Source organism: Sphaeramia orbicularis, chromosome 17 (assembly GCF_902148855.1).
Source record: "Sphaeramia orbicularis chromosome 17, fSphaOr1.1, whole genome shotgun sequence".
NCBI classification, from domain to species: domain Eukaryota; kingdom Metazoa; phylum Chordata; class Actinopteri; order Kurtiformes; family Apogonidae; genus Sphaeramia; species Sphaeramia orbicularis.
Genome location: NC_043973.1, coordinates 17,505,327 through 17,521,379, shown reverse-complemented (window position 1 = coordinate 17,521,379; position 16,053 = coordinate 17,505,327). Strand labels below are relative to the sequence as shown.

At 33.8% G+C, this 16,053-nt stretch overlaps 1 protein-coding gene across 1 annotated transcript in view; it reads right to left on the bottom strand.

Annotated features, from left to right (window-relative positions):
• Positions 1-8,872, bottom strand: part of LOC115436517 (probable cation-transporting ATPase 13A3) — a 37,254-nt gene extending 28,382 nt beyond the window's left edge. The window contains exons 1-8 of the mRNA XM_030159369.1: positions 8,822-8,872; positions 6,636-6,809; positions 2,185-2,364; positions 2,010-2,080; positions 1,770-1,853; positions 1,584-1,653; positions 689-823; positions 448-520 (exon numbers count right to left, since the gene is read on the bottom strand). Of these exons, the coding sequence (XP_030015229.1) occupies positions 448-520; positions 689-823; positions 1,584-1,653; positions 1,770-1,853; positions 2,010-2,080; positions 2,185-2,364; positions 6,636-6,809; positions 8,822-8,872 (838 nt within the window). The remainder of the gene's footprint in view (positions 1-447; positions 521-688; positions 824-1,583; positions 1,654-1,769; positions 1,854-2,009; positions 2,081-2,184; positions 2,365-6,635; positions 6,810-8,821) is intronic.
• Positions 8,873-16,053: the final 7,181 nt, after the last annotated feature.

The following is a 16,053-nucleotide window of genomic DNA, read 5'->3' as shown; positions in this document are numbered from 1 at the left end:
TATTTTACTGGTCCTGCCCACTTGAAATTGAATTGGTCTGAATGTGGAACCTGAACTAAAAGGATTGTTAATTTCTTAGTGTAATTTTTGCATTTCACAAATTCATCCCAAGGGCCGACCCTTTGGAGGGCCAGATTTGGCCCCCGGGTCGCATGTTTGACACCTGTGTTGTAGATGATCAGTTATCCATAGGGTTTCTTGGATCTTCTGTTTATATTTCAACTGTTGACGTTTACACTAATGTTGTCTGAGATCCAAATTCTACAAAATCATAGCTTTGGAAAAGACCTATGAATTTTATGTATTTACGTTTATTCAACCTTTATTTTATCAGGAAGTCCCTTGGCCAACAGGCTGAACTGGTGCAACAACAATAATACAAATCAACTGTCACAGGATCTGAGTTTGTCAGTTTGCTTTGAACAACCCAAGACAAAGAAGACATACCTTTATCACCTCTGCAAACTGAAACACGAACCACGCTGTGCGCTGCCACCATGTCGTGTAGCATCACATATTGCTGCAATGAGAAACAAAAGCATCAGAGAGTGTGATGATACATCTGGAAAAAACAAAACTCAGAAAAAAGTGAACAGAAAAAACTGATTATTAGAGGGATTTTAGTTTGAATCTCTATTCAAAGCTTTGCTGTTATGTTCTTATTTTTTTCAGATCGGACATGACTCACCCTTTTAATGGTATACAGTGAGGTAGCTATTGAAATCACAGACATGAACACTATGGCGGTGGCGTAATAGTAGTAATCCTCTGCACTCCACAGAATAACACTGAAGAGTTGGAAAATGTAGAAAGGATTCAAGACCTGATGGAGGAAAAGAGAAAATGGACTGTACTTAGGTACACCTTTCAGATATTTGTATTTTACTTGTGTATTTCTATTTTAAGATGTTTTATACTTCTACCCCACTACATTTCAGTGGAAAATATTGTACTTCTAACTCTGCTACATTTATAGTTTATGTTAATCTGCAGAGGATTTGACACAATGAGCTTTAAAATATAACATGTTGTGAAAAATAAAACCAGTATTTTAGATTTTTCTCCTCTAAACTTTTCGCATAAATGTTAAAAATCACCAAAATACAGCCTAAAGTCATTTTCACATTGTCCCTTTGTAAATTTTTGAGCATTTCTTCATTTATTGTCATTTTTGTTAAATTTATTACACAAAAACTCAGTCGGAATTTGCTCATAGTTTACCTGTTCCTATGTAGATGTACACATGACAGTGGAGTTTTGTGTTTTGGAAATAGAGGTGAACAATTAAAATAAAAAAAAAAATTAAATTGTTTTCTTCATGTTGTTTGATATCATAAATGCACCAAACATTACATTATTGTAAAGGACATGTAAAATACCAAGGCATCATAGACAGTGTGGTAGAATGGAGGGTAGTTAAAGGTCTTTCATGGCTACAAACAATTTTTTTCTTTTCATTTGGTCAAAAAATGACAAACTTGTAAATCCAGCTGATCCCTGACTTAAGTAAAGAATCTTAATACCGGCACTAATTACCGGTGTGTGAAAACAAGGTAAGAAGATGTTAGATGTTATAAACATACCTCCTTTATGAGGAGTTTGAATAGCGAGGGCACTCTGACTGCAATCTCATTCTCACCAAAAAACAGTCTCCTGATTAAAAAAAAGGATTTAAAGCAGAACACAGTGACTTTTAATACTTAACAGCAGTAAAACCAGACATATTTGGGACAATTAAAGAAGATATTAGATGTTGAAAGTGTGTGTACCTGTAGTCCTGCAGTGTTTTAGAAAGTCCTGAGCTGTTTTCAGAGTGGATTCCTGCACAGCTCACCTTCATATCCTCTAAGCCTCTAGAAAAGCCACATCAGTTAATATCTACTGTAAATGTGCAGAATAACAGCCCAACAATGTTTATGACACATGTTTCAGCACTAACTCCTGTCAATGTAACAGAAACAAGGTATTGAACCACAAAATAATGCAAGAAAATGAACAGTGTGACTTACTTATATATTTCAAAGTTCTGTACATCATCATTCCAGTAGTATTTAGTGCTGTGGTGAGTGAAGTAGTGGATCTAAAGAGGAAGAGGAGACATTAAAACCACATAATCACACACAAAAGCCAATTTATGAGCAACTTATGACCACAAAAAGCAGACTCAGGTTCCCACTAGGCTACCTCTGCAGTTTGTCCTTGAGCAAATATCCCATGATGCTCGTCATTCAGAGCGGTTATGCTGCAGTCTCTGTCCCCGTTTGGCAGCTGTGATGAAGACTGCACATCTAAAGGGTCAAAAGGTCGCCTTCCTGGAGCCAACATCACATGTACTTTGGCCCGGAACCACTGCCGGAATTCATCCTGCGATTGTAATATAATAAAATATGTTTTTACTACAGTAGTGCTGTCAAACAATTAAAATATTTAATCAGATTAATCACAGGGTTGATGTGGATTAATTTTGATTAATCACGATTAAATATCACTCATTTTTAATCTATATTAATCACGTTTCATTTTGCATGAACAAACAGACTCAATAAAGAAGGGAATATACACTCACAGTCAATGAAAACTTTGAGACCATATTTTTCAACATAATTTTTATTTTGAAACCCCAAACTGGATTTTTTTCATATGAATCATTTGTTTAGGATATTGGCATACAGAAACAAAAATCTAAAGTTTCAAGAATAATTTCAAAACAAAAAACTTAAAAAAAGAAAATGGCACCTGCCAAACACAAAGTCACAACAGTCAATACCAGGTATGGCCTCCGTTTGCTTTAACGTGGTCTATGGTCAGCAGAGCCTGTGGTGTTGTGGCGTTCAACCAGGTTTCTGATTGTGGGTTGGGAACAGCCCATACATAGGCCTGGCTATATCACTAGAGCTTAAACCGGCCTCCACCATACCCAGTGCCCGGAGACGTTGTTCACATGATAGACGTGGCGTGATGCCGTTCACTGGACTAACAATGGTGGCCTTTTTTGGGCCTTTATATAGGCCTTCAAAACCAATCCTCAAATTGTGCAGATACCCACTGAGTATTGCTCAATGTGTGTTTGGTCCACTTTTGCAAAGAGACCAACCCATGTACAATGAACCATGACAACATGACAACTCATCATTATCTCAACTACCCGAGCACTAAGTCATCAATAAATCCACAATGAATAATTACAACCCCCCTACAAGTAGAAATATGCAGACATTTCTACCTCAAAGTTTCCATTGACTGTCAGTATATAGGCACTTAACAGGTTTATTAAACACCTTCAACAGTTTCAGCAAAACAACTTGAAACAACTGTTACGTCTTGGGGTTTTTTTGTCCTCATTTTTCCATCTAGAGGGCCAACATGCTGCTTATCGTCTAACATCTTTATGGGTTGGTTCTGCTGCCTGTCACTGCCGGATCAACTGGCCATTTGTTCATGTGTGACGGTAACTCTGCTTGGACAAACTGCCCGAAATGCATTGCCAGAGACATTCACAGTCGTTCTGCGCTGCAGATGAGTAACTTGCATAAAATTTTTAAATCAGATTAATCATGACGATGGATTAATCCACGTTAACGCGTTAATTTTGACAGCCTTAGTTTTTATCATCGTTAATGAAAACGAACAAAATGACAAAAACTAAAATTGAAAAAACATTTTCGTTAACTGAAATAAATAAAAACTCGAATTAAAAGAAAAAACGATAACTAACTGAAACTGTATTGTGTGTTTACAAAACTAACTTAAACGTATAAAAATTATGGATAAAATTCCCTTAGTTTTCGTCTTTGTCAATGTTGATATAGGATAGAACATGTGAAAATCTCATCTAAGATCAGTGGTATAAGAGAGGTATAGAAGTCAGGAGGCCAACGGTGGAAGTATGGAGAGTTTCAGTTTCGTTTTCACGTACGGATCGCACCCCCACTTACATTACTCCCTCCTACCTGCTACAGGGAATTTATACATCGTACTGTACAAATGTTTGTGTCTCTGCTCAGTCAGAGCCGCCCTAACTCCACCTGCAAATAAAGTGTCCAGGGTAACCTAACTTATTTCTTTTAATAGGATGGAAGAAAAAATGTGAATAGTATATGAAAAAAACTGAAACTAATACTAAAACTAAAGTAAACTAAAACTAAGCATTCAGAAAAACAACAACTAATAAAAACTAGCAAACCCACTCTAAAAACTAATTAAAACTAACCAAATTAGAGAAAAAAAAGTAAAAACTAAATAAAACTAAAATATAATTAAAAATCTAAAACTATTATAACCTTGTACTGAATGTATCATTTGTGGTATAATGTGCAAAGGACTGTGACGAGTGTCCTGTTGTTGTTGCTGCTGTTTTCTGACTCTCACTTTGTGGATGTTGGTGGAATCAGACTCCATTTTATTATGCTTTGTTGATTTCAAGTCTCTTAGCAGGGACTCTTTCACTGTTCTTCTCATAAAACACCCAGATGTTCATTTTGTCATCACACAGTTCTCCTGGAGTTATAATTGACTTTGGATTATCTTAACTGTATATATCTAGTCATCTAGTGTATAATCTGTAAATTTTACTATTTCAGTATTTCACGTTTTATGCAAAAGTTGTGGAATATATTTTGCTATTATGTCTCTTTTGCAAAGTGCTGCAATTATTTAAATACTGTGATGAATTTCAAACACAGTTTTTAGTGTTGAAGGTTTACAGAGAATCACACACTTATTTCCAAAACTATAATGACTTGTACACACCAGCAGCCTCATACCATCTTCAGTCAAACAGTGTTTTCCTTGTGCAAAACTGCCATCACTGATTTGTTTGATTCATCATATTTGAATAGAAGAAAGTAGGACTGGGGCCAGAGAGATACTAGAGACAGATACTGTGTGATGAGATAAAAACCTCTTTTGTTTCATGTTATGCTCTGTCAATACTTTTTTTTTTTGTTATAATTACAATTTTTACAGCAATATTTTCTGCATACTTCCCCACAAATGCAGGGAGGAAATCGGAATAAAGGCAACACAAATATGCACACGTGTATACATAGGTTAATTCTCATGTCAATGCTGGTGAAGATCTAGAGTTGGTCCTAATGCTCCTAATTGCTCCTAATGTGTACTATGTGCTAAATGCTAATGCTAATACTGCTTAATAGGTACTGTGTATGTATTAGGATGAGTACAGTGCAGACTAAATTTCCCACCAGAGATGATACTGTAAAGTGAGTTACCCCTGACCATAATCCATAAAGACCCAGTGCAACTTATGTGGCAGTTCCCAAATAATATTTTTTCTAAATTTTTAACCTTTCTTAAGTGATCTATCATAATTTATTCTAATATTATTGTGTGTATTTGGCATTTTAAAATGAAAATCAGGTATTTTCCAATATTTAATTTACTAATAATGTAGCTGTTGATGAAAGCTCAGATAAAAGTTCAGGGTTATAATATAAAAAACAGAAAACTAAAGAAAAAGTGACTTTTTCAGTAAAATATATAATTAACTGAATGTACATGTTTAAGTGAAAATTGGCACAGAGGTTCTAAATAAAAAAGAAGAAAATAATCAAATATGAATGTACTGAATGTATTATTATGTTTATTCTACTGTTTTACTTGGTATTTTTATTTCACTGTTTTAATTGTACAGTTGTTCTTATGTCTTTTTAATCTATTCTTGTATTTTAGTCTGTCATTTAGCTTTTTTATTCTTCTGTACAACACTGTTTTTAATTGAACAGCTGTTTTACGTCTTTGATCTATTCTTGCATTTTATTCTTTTAGTTTGGTTTTTATTTATTCTCCTGTACAGCACTTTGGTCCACTGTGGTTGTTTTAAAGCGTTTTACAAAAGAGAGAGAGCTTAGTTGTTAATCTTCCCCTGTAAGTCGCTTTGGGAAAAAAGCATCTGCCAAATGCATAAATGTAAATGTAAACAGGAGCGGTAATGTCATTAATTTGTGTATGTGCATTACTGTTGTAAGCCCTTCTTTTTCAACATAAAGAACACCATCACATGCATAAAGAAGAACTAATAACTGGTGGTGTTTTGCAGACTGCAAGCTAATGGCCAGGGTTTAACAAAAATAAACCACTGCAAATGTTTTTTAGAATCATTACAGTGTAACAAAAACACAATATTGTGAAGTTCAGAGCTCCCTCTGTTTCAAGTATATACAGTAGTGGAAAAAGTTATTAGACCACCCCTTGTTTTCTTCAATTTCTTGTTCATTTTAATGCCTGGTACAACTAAAGGTACATTTGTTTGGACAAATATAATGATAACAACAAAAATATCTCATAAGAGTTTAATTTCAGAGCTGATATCTATCCATTTTCCATGTTTTCTTGATAATAACCAAAATCACTTCAGTTCTTACATCAATAGCTATGGCATTGTACTGACAAAAACAGTGCTTTTAGGCATTCCATGTTTTCTTTTCTGTCTGTTTTAGTCACACGATACACACAGGAGTTAGTACTTGATTGCATAACCATTGTTTTTGATGACTTTTGATGGTCTCATAATTTTTTCCACGCCAAACTATTTGCACAAAATGTGTTATATGTCAATGAAATAACCTGCGTCAGGATATGAGATTTGGTCACATCGTAGATAAACCTGATCGTACCGTGGAGCGCAGCAGCAGTGTGTGTGCGTTCCTCATGGAGGTGTGTGTGCAGGTGCCTTTCACGCTCCATTCAGGCAGCCAATAGAGGAGCAGCAGCAGGAGACCACCAGAGCAGACAGCACCCACTCCCACCAGGACCATCTTCCACAGACAGGGCCGGTACGCCCACACCTCCTGGACAGGAAACACAGGAACACATTATATAAGTAAACAGCTGACACTCAGAGTTCATACATTTGACCCATAAAAACCCAAACAGCCACCGTCGACCAAAAGTATCTACTGATCTAAAATGTTTATACCTGTTGATCCATTAATCCTATCAATACATGTAAATAATTGGTGTAAAATTCAGTTTGTCCTCTTTTCATGGTCATCAGATTTTACCCGTTTGGACGTTCAGAGGCTCCATAGTGAACGTGGAAACACCGTCATCCTCTACAACATTTATTCACCAGTAAAACGCATGGAGTTGGATCAGTGACAGTGGATGGAGACACTTATTTTATGTTCAGTTAATGATAGATTTTGCAGAAAAATTCTTTTGTTTTTTTTCAGTTTTCTCTGTTTGGTTATAATCACCCTTAACTTAAATCTGAGCTTTAATGAACATTTCCATGATCTGTGAATTACGTATAGGAAAATACTGGATTTTCACTTAAAAAACCAAAAATATAAAACATAATATTAGAGGGAATGGTGATAAATCACTTAGGAAAGATTTAAAATAGAGAAAAATTCATTTGGGAACTGACACATTGCAGCACTGGGTCTTTATGGGTAAAGGTAATAATTATATCACCAGGAGATCGTGTGCTTGAGTGCAGTTGTTTTTGATTTTTTTTTTTTTTTTTTTTTTTTTTAAAGGTCAATATAATAAGACCAGCTTCCTCAATATATGGGTTGAGACCAAAAAGTTTAGTTAATTACTTTTTATTGCTTTAAATGTTACTTGGTGTCCAACTTTTATTTTAACAGACATTAATCACAGACAGTAATATTGGCTGTTGCCATAGTAACACAGACAGATAAAAGACCGATTGAGAGATGATTAAAATTATATTGACAATAATGGATGATTATAGAGCTCAAATATAACCATGAGAGTTCGATACAGATTTACCAACACTGACAATAAAAACAGTCTAAAACCCACATATGAAGAATCAGAACTAAATTATTAAAAGTGAAATGTCAGTTGTGCACTGCAACATTCTGTTTTCACTCAACACTGTGTCTTAACAGAAAACACTGGGTTCTGTGAGACATGTACGTGCTAAAACAAGTTGTGATTTTTCACTGAGTTTATTATTAAAGTGCTCTAAATATGGTGATAAAAAATGTGGCTATTTTGGTTTTATGAACCTGTTTTTGACAGATAAATTAGCTAAGTTTTCTGTAAAGTGGATTGTGACTTGATGAAAAGGTGAAAATGTGGGTTCAAAGATGAGATCCACTGTAATAATAAGTTGGAGCTTAAAAATGAGTAAAATACTGATAAAAAATGAACTGGTCAGTATTATCCCCTAATCACATCCAAGTAAAATTAATAGTTGGTTAAACTAGAGCATCAGAGGATGACGTATCCCTCAGTGCAAACAGAGTCAAATAGTGGTTCTTTGCCTACTGACAGTAGTTTCTCCAGTAGTTAATGAGTAATTAACTGGAAAAGATATTGCATGGATTTGTCATTCCGCTCTAGAAATTATGCCAAATGTCAGAACCGTCAATGCAGACAAAATAGCAAAAGGAACCACTACAAGACACAATGATAAACCACAGCAAGAAGGGTAAAAAACATTGATAATTTTCCAGTTATGTTCTTGAAAGTAAATGACAATAGACACAGGCATGCTGATCACTATAAATATACAATATAATTCAATAAATCTGGAAATAAATATCAAATCAACTACAAATCTGAAAAGAAGCATTTCTTATTTTCCATCAAAGTTAATAACACCTGTTGAGATGCCTAAGATCAGAGCGAGGATTATACACAGATTTTTCCAATATCAGTAATGGCATAAACCCACAAAATCCAGTTGTAGTTGGAGGTTAATAGAAATTCCTGACAAAACACACAGTGCATATTTGGTTGGATTTGGTTTTTCACATTCTTTAGCCAATACTGTCAAAATAATTAAAAAAAAAGAAGTACAAGTAATAGATAAATTGCTCTGTACCATCTCATCCTCCAGGCCCTGGTTGATGATCTTCGCCTCTCCCGTCTTCATGCTGCCAGAACAACTACAAACACAGACAAATTATTCTTTACTTGAAACTTATTTAACAACTGATTTGCAACTCCAGTCATGGTCAAGGCCAGGATGGGCGGTGACGCAGTTTTAACAGCTGGAGATATCATAAAAAGAAGACAATTCCCATTTTCTGAGGTTTGTACGCAGTCTCTGAACACTGAAATGTGGTTTAAGCCACATGCAAACCAGCCTTAAGCACTACATTTATTTCTGTCTCCACTGTCTGAATTGACCTTATTTAAACTAATAATAACAGAAAAATAGATATTACAATAAATGTCCATTATGTGCATTCTGCAGATTAATGGAAGACTCAGTACATGCAAAGATGAAGATGTACGATATCTACATTTGTAATTATTTATTTACACATCACTAACAAGAAAAAAACAAAAAGAAAGAAATTATCAAGCAAGCACTACCAGTGTGCGGGAGAGGATAGAATCCAAAAAGGCTAATATAATACCTCCCCAGAAATAAGCAATACACAAAAAAAGAAATAATAATTAAAAATAAAAAAATAAGAATCAAATTATGTAAAAAAAAAAAAAATAATAATAATAATACATTTTTTCATAAATTAGAGTACTTTTCAGATGCTTTTTAAATAATGATAAAGAAGATGTTGACTAAAGTTCAGGACAGATTATTCCAAAGATGTGGCCCACGATATTTAGTGAATACTGACTGACAGAAGTTTGGCAGTAAGGACGCTAAAATTTGCTAGAGTATTGTGTAGGATAATTGGGAATAACAGAAGACAACATAAAAAAGTTCTGGAAAACTTTAGGAAAGTCATGAGTTAAGTAAGTTGAGTGAGTTAAGATAAACAAAGATTTATGCAACTGTTAGTCCACCTGTTCACAATTATCTAATTTAAGATTATTATATCCTGTGTGGATCAATGTTCTTATTTCATACATCGTCCAATATGTCGGTTATCGGCCGATATAATGGATATCAGCCTTTTTTTAGCCCCCAATATCGGTATTGGCATTGGCCCCGAAAATCCTATATCAGTCGGGCTCTAATAAATACCTCCCCAAAAATAAACAACACACAAAAAATAAGAAAGAATAAAAATTCAATATAATTAAAATAACAATAATTTAAAAAACCATCAAATTATATAAAACATTACAATTATTCATAAATTAGAGTCTTTTTCAGATGCTTTTTAAATAAGGATAAAGAAGATGCTGATTAAAATTCAGGACGTAGATTATTCCAAAGATGTGGTCCACAATATTTTAGTGAATACTGACTGAAAGAAGTTTGGCAGTAAGGACGATAAAATTTGTTGGAGTATCATGTAGGATAATTGTGAAGAACAGAGGACAACATTAAAAAGTTCTGGAAAACTGGAGGAAGTTCATGAGTTAAGTGAATATATTTGTACATGAAGACACAAAATGAATGATCCAAGGATTAACAGAATATGTGCAAGACATTTATTTATCATCTCAGATTTGCCTCATCTACAGTGTTTTTTAACCAGTGACAAAAAGTATCTACTGATGTAAAATATCTAATAACTTTTGAATCACTAATCTTATTAATGCATTAAAATAATTAAGGTAAAATACAGTTTGTCATCTTTTCATGGTCATCAGATATGACCCATTTAGATGTTCAGAGGCTCCGTAGTGAACACGGAAACACATCTTCTGTAACATAGATTCACCAGTAAAAACCCTGTAGTTTGACAAATGACAATGGATATAGATGCTTATTTAAAGTTCAAATAATGACATATTTTGCTGAAAAAGTTGTTTCTTCAGTTTCCTCTGTTCTGATATAATGACCTTTGAATTTACACTGAGCGAAGATGTGGCTTAGTGACTTCACTAACACACTCCACTAAGAAAGAATTAGATATACTCTTACAGATAAACTCACATTCTTTGAAAATCTTGTTCAGCTCTCATCCAATATCTCACATCTCTTAGCAGAAATGAACTTTTCACGTTTATTTTAACAAAGTAGTGAAAAGACAGAAGGGTGTGGGTGGGTAGTGAGGGGTGGGAGGGATATTTATTTTTATAAATCTTTTTTTAATATTAATGTGTTTTTTCCTCATTCGTGTTTTGTATCTCATGTTTATATCTGTTCTTCATATATTGTTATCGGCTAAAATTTACTTAGGAGGTCAAATGAGTGGCCATTTTTGTCAAAAAAAAAAAAGTATCATATGCCTAGAACTGTGTTGAAATAATGCTAATACATTTGTGCACAGACTACTGACATTATTTGACAGTGGAAGCTATATTTTCAGAAATATTGGATTTTGAATAGCACGTGTATGTGAAAACTTTTGCTGGTGGACGGACATGACATTACCCATGATGATCTGGTCAGTACCAGTGCTTTATTAGTAATAAACTTATATACTTACTATTGTTAACTCTCCTCTTATTCATAAATGTTAGTATTGTGGATCTAAAACAATAACAGCTGACACAAAAACACAAAATGTGGCAGTGGACGGATGTGACATGGTTGTTACAGATCCCATCATACTGATGCTCGGCAGCCATGTCACCGTTTCCACAAATGATCCCTGTGCAAAAACTAGTATCAGAATTATTTATTGTATAGTTTATCATCATACTAAAGAGGAAATAACAATATAGAATTGTTATTTCTTTATAAAAATGCTTATTATTAGAAAACTGTTGATTTAAAAAGTGATGTGTGACATTCTTAATGTATGTATTGGCGTAACATAAGCAGGATGGATCAGCACCATACTCCATATTACAACCTGTAAAAATAAAACATGTGATATGTAGGATAGAATCTTGTAAGAAAAATTGGGGAATCTAAAAGAATAGAATATTTGTTTTTCAGGTAATTTCAGTTCAAATATAACTTGGCCATTTGTGACGTGAAAATATAGCATTAATTGTGATGAAATTGGACATTTTTGAGCTGAAAACATAGTTCATATGACCATCAACATGTTGCAACAGAACTGAAATCCTGTAAATTTGCATAAGTTGCATTTACCAACACAAAGTTCCTTTGGGGATTCACTTATATTGATTTCTTATGCACAAAGACATAAATAAGACCTCTAAGCAAATTTTAGCTGGGATGTAAAAATCCTGCACACAATGTGTATTTAGTAACCATGTAACAGTACGACAATGTGCTCTAATAAAAACATTTGAAACAGAATTTACTCTGAGCTTTTATGAATATTTAAAAAAAAATCTATAGATTAAATATAGGAAAATACATCATTGTCACTAGAAAATGAAGAGGATAAAGTAATAATAAATGGTGGTAAATCACTGTAGAAAGGTTAAATTGCCCTGTTGCTTTTGGGACATCCGGTCATATTCAACTACTGTACTGGCTTGTAATAAAAGTTACTGCGTACATATGAAAACCTTTGCCTTGAGCACACATCTACATGTCCAATAACAACTACACTACACATGGACTGACCTGAGACCTTTCAATAAGCAGCTGTAAATGATCTTTAAATAAAGCCAAAAAATCTGACTCAAAGGTAAAGTATATCTCTTGTTTTACCATAAAGTTACGACTAAGACTAAAGTTTGGTCTATAATAGAAACACGAACAACCAAGAACTTCAACAGTGAACTGACACAGACTTTAAAAAAAGAAGGTCAGAGTTTACCTTAATGATTAGATTTTTTTTACTCTATACTTTAATGGACATAAAGTCTGAGCAGTGTTAAATAATTCAGAGTTAACATAGGTAGTAAAACAGTAAAAGGTAAAGTCCAAGGGCTGTATACTTTTTATGGATAACGTAAACTACTACAGATCCACGCGTTTAAAAGCGAAAATTGCAACTTCGAAGTAGAAAAACAAGTGTTTACCAGCTGATTATGCATACATTGATCATGCAAATCGATTCTCGCTATTGTTTTAAGCATTTGATCAGAAACTGAAGCTGTTTCTTCGACTCTGTAATAACCTGCGTTCAGAATTAGTGCCAATAATTACGCATTTACGCACATTGACACGTTCTATCCAGAACTCACCGCTCGCTCTCCTCTTCTTTATGGTTGATCCTCCAGTTGCATAGTGAGATGAGTTAAGCGTAATATTAAAAGTTTTTACTCGGATGCCCTCTGCAGCTGGTGGAACATGTGTGCGTGTGTATGTGTGTGTATGTGTGTATGTGTGTGTGTGCGTGAAGGAAAACGCGCCGACACACCAGTGATCCACGCTGCGCTGTGACCGGACCGTCCCAAACCGGTCCATTCAGAAGGAAGTGGAAAACAGGATGTGAGGTCATTAGAGGACAGAATTTGGGCTTAATTTCTGCAAGTTGGAACAAATTTGGACGTGAACGGAGCAGGTAGAGGAGGACAGAGGAGCGGACCGGAGAGTCCAGACCCCCCCCGGCCTCCGTGCGTGAAGTCCGGCTTCATGTGTGTGAAAGAGCCGCCGTGGATGGAGGGACTGGAGTTACTGCAGGTCAGTGGAAGAAGAGAAGAAGCAGACTGTGAGCAACCACAGACATGTTTGGACTGACACTGAAGGGTCCAGCAAAAGGAGCGGACTTTACATCTGTATCACACATTCTTTTTATAATAGAATAAATCAGTGTCATTTATTGTGAATGTGGATTTTAACCCTTTCATGCGCAGTGGTCACTCCAGTGGACAGCTGTTCAAAGCTGTTCTCTTATACGTACACTGTAAAAAAATATCCTGTTGTTTTTACGGAAAAAAAACTGGCAACTGTGGTTTCCAGAACAATACTGTAAAAAACACATCCAACTGTAAACATATTTATGGAGTAACATGTAGATTTAACATTTTAAACATGTAGATTTAACATTTTAAACATGTAGATTTAACATTTTAAACATGGAGATTTAACAGTTTAAACATGGAGATTTAACATTTAAACATGGAGATTTAACAATTTAAACATGGAGATTTAACATTTTAAACATGGAGATTTAACAGTTTAAACATGGAGATTTAACAGTTTAAACATGTAGATTTAACAGTTTAAACATGTAGATTTAACATTTTAAACATGTAGATTTAACATTTTAAACATGGAGATTTAACATTTTAAACATGGAGATTTAACAGTTTAAACATGTAGATTTAACATTTTAAACATGGAGATTTAACATTTTAAACATGGAGATTTAACATTTTAAACATGGAGATTTAACATTTTAAACATGTAGATTTAACATTTTAAACATGTAGATATAACATTTTAAACATGTAGATTTAACACTGGATTTAAATGGTAAATGGTCTGCACTTACTTAGAACATTTTCTCCACCTTCATGGTGTCCAAAGCACTTTCCAAAACCACCAGGTCCAACTGGGTACAATTTAGGCTTCAGTGTCTTCCATGGACACTTTAACATATCAGTCAGAGCCAGGATTCAAACCACCAACCCTTTGGTTATAGGACAAGCCGCTCTACCAACTCTACCAACCCATTAATTTACATGTTTAAAATGTTACATTGTTGAATGTTTATATTTTTAACTTATAGATAGATAGATAGATAGATAGATAGATAGATAGATAGATAGATAGATAGATAGATAGATAGATAGATAGATAGATAGATAGATAGAGCAAATAGGCCGTTATTTCAACATTATGGTCTTGCAATTTAAACAGCACCACATTGTTTTTCAATTTACACTTTTATTTTCTAAAAACAATGGAAATACATCATTTCTACTTACAAACCTGGTTTTGTTCACATACTCTTCCTGTAAAAACTACAGCTATATTTGATTTAATCGTTAACACAAAAATCTTTTCAAATAAACAACTTTGCATTGTATTGTCACTTATAGTTTTTTGTTACAATTTTACAACTTTTTAGTGTTAATTCTACAGTCATTTTTTACAGTGTATATTCATGGGTTTTGTTGGTTTTTTTGTTGTTTTAGTTCCAACACAGTGGATGTTCATGCACCATCACATACACTGTAATTCATACCATTACTGTAACTTTGCTGTACTTGATAAACCTGATCTGCAGTAATATGTTTGAGTGTAACAGTAAATCACATAACAGTAAATCAATTGCTTGTTATTATTATTAGACTGTAATTATTATTATTTTTTTTTTTTTTTTTCACATATTATCTCCATGAATTGTGTAGTGACTAGAATTGGAATATGTTAAAATGTGAGAAAACATCAGATTAGTATTAAAAGTGTTTTTATTTCATAGTTTTCACTCAATATAACACTAAATACATGTTTCTTTGCTTCTAAAATTAAACGCATGGTGTCCAGCTAAGTGGACATTTTTTGAACTCTATGAAAAATAGGTTCATAAAAAAATTTTCAATCGCATTGTTTTGTTTTTGTTTTTTTTTCATGCTTAAAGACAAATAAAAACACAAAAAAATCTGATTAAGGTTCTCATAATTTATGCATGAAAGGGTTAAGAATTAAAAAAAAAACTCAGAGGTAGAAAATGACACTTCATTTCTGTATTAACCCTTTCATGCATAGTGGTCACTCCAGTGGACAGCTATTCTGCAGCTGTTCTCTTGTTTATTCATGGGTTTTGTTTTAGTTCCATATCATCCAACACAGTGGACACTTATGCACCATCCCATACACTGACATTCATACTATTACTGTAACTTCATGTTCTTGATAAACCTGATCTACAGTAAAATGTCTGAGCGTAAATCAATTGCTAGTTATTAGACTGTAATTAACAGTTTGTTTGTTTTTTAAACAAAAAGTTGTTTTTTTTATATTATCTCCATGAAGTGAGTAGGAACTAGTATTAGAGTTTGATAAAAGATGAGAAAACATGAGATTAGCTGCATTAAAATTGCTTTTGTTTCAGTTTTCACACAGCAGATCTCTTTCTGATATTACATTTTAAATACATGTTTCTTTGCTTCAAAAATTAAACACATGGTGTCCAAATGAGTGGACATTTTTGTAACTCCATGAAAAGAGTTTTGTTTTTTGTGTTTTTTCATGCCTAAAGAGGAATTAAAACACTTAGGAAAAAAATATTGACTAAGGTTTTCATAATTTGTGCATCAAAGGGTAAACATGACTTTTTTCTTAAAATATATCTTTATTCCCATAATAAAAGGACTTTACCATAACTATCATTACTTTATTCTAATAGATATTATCATTTTGACATAAACATT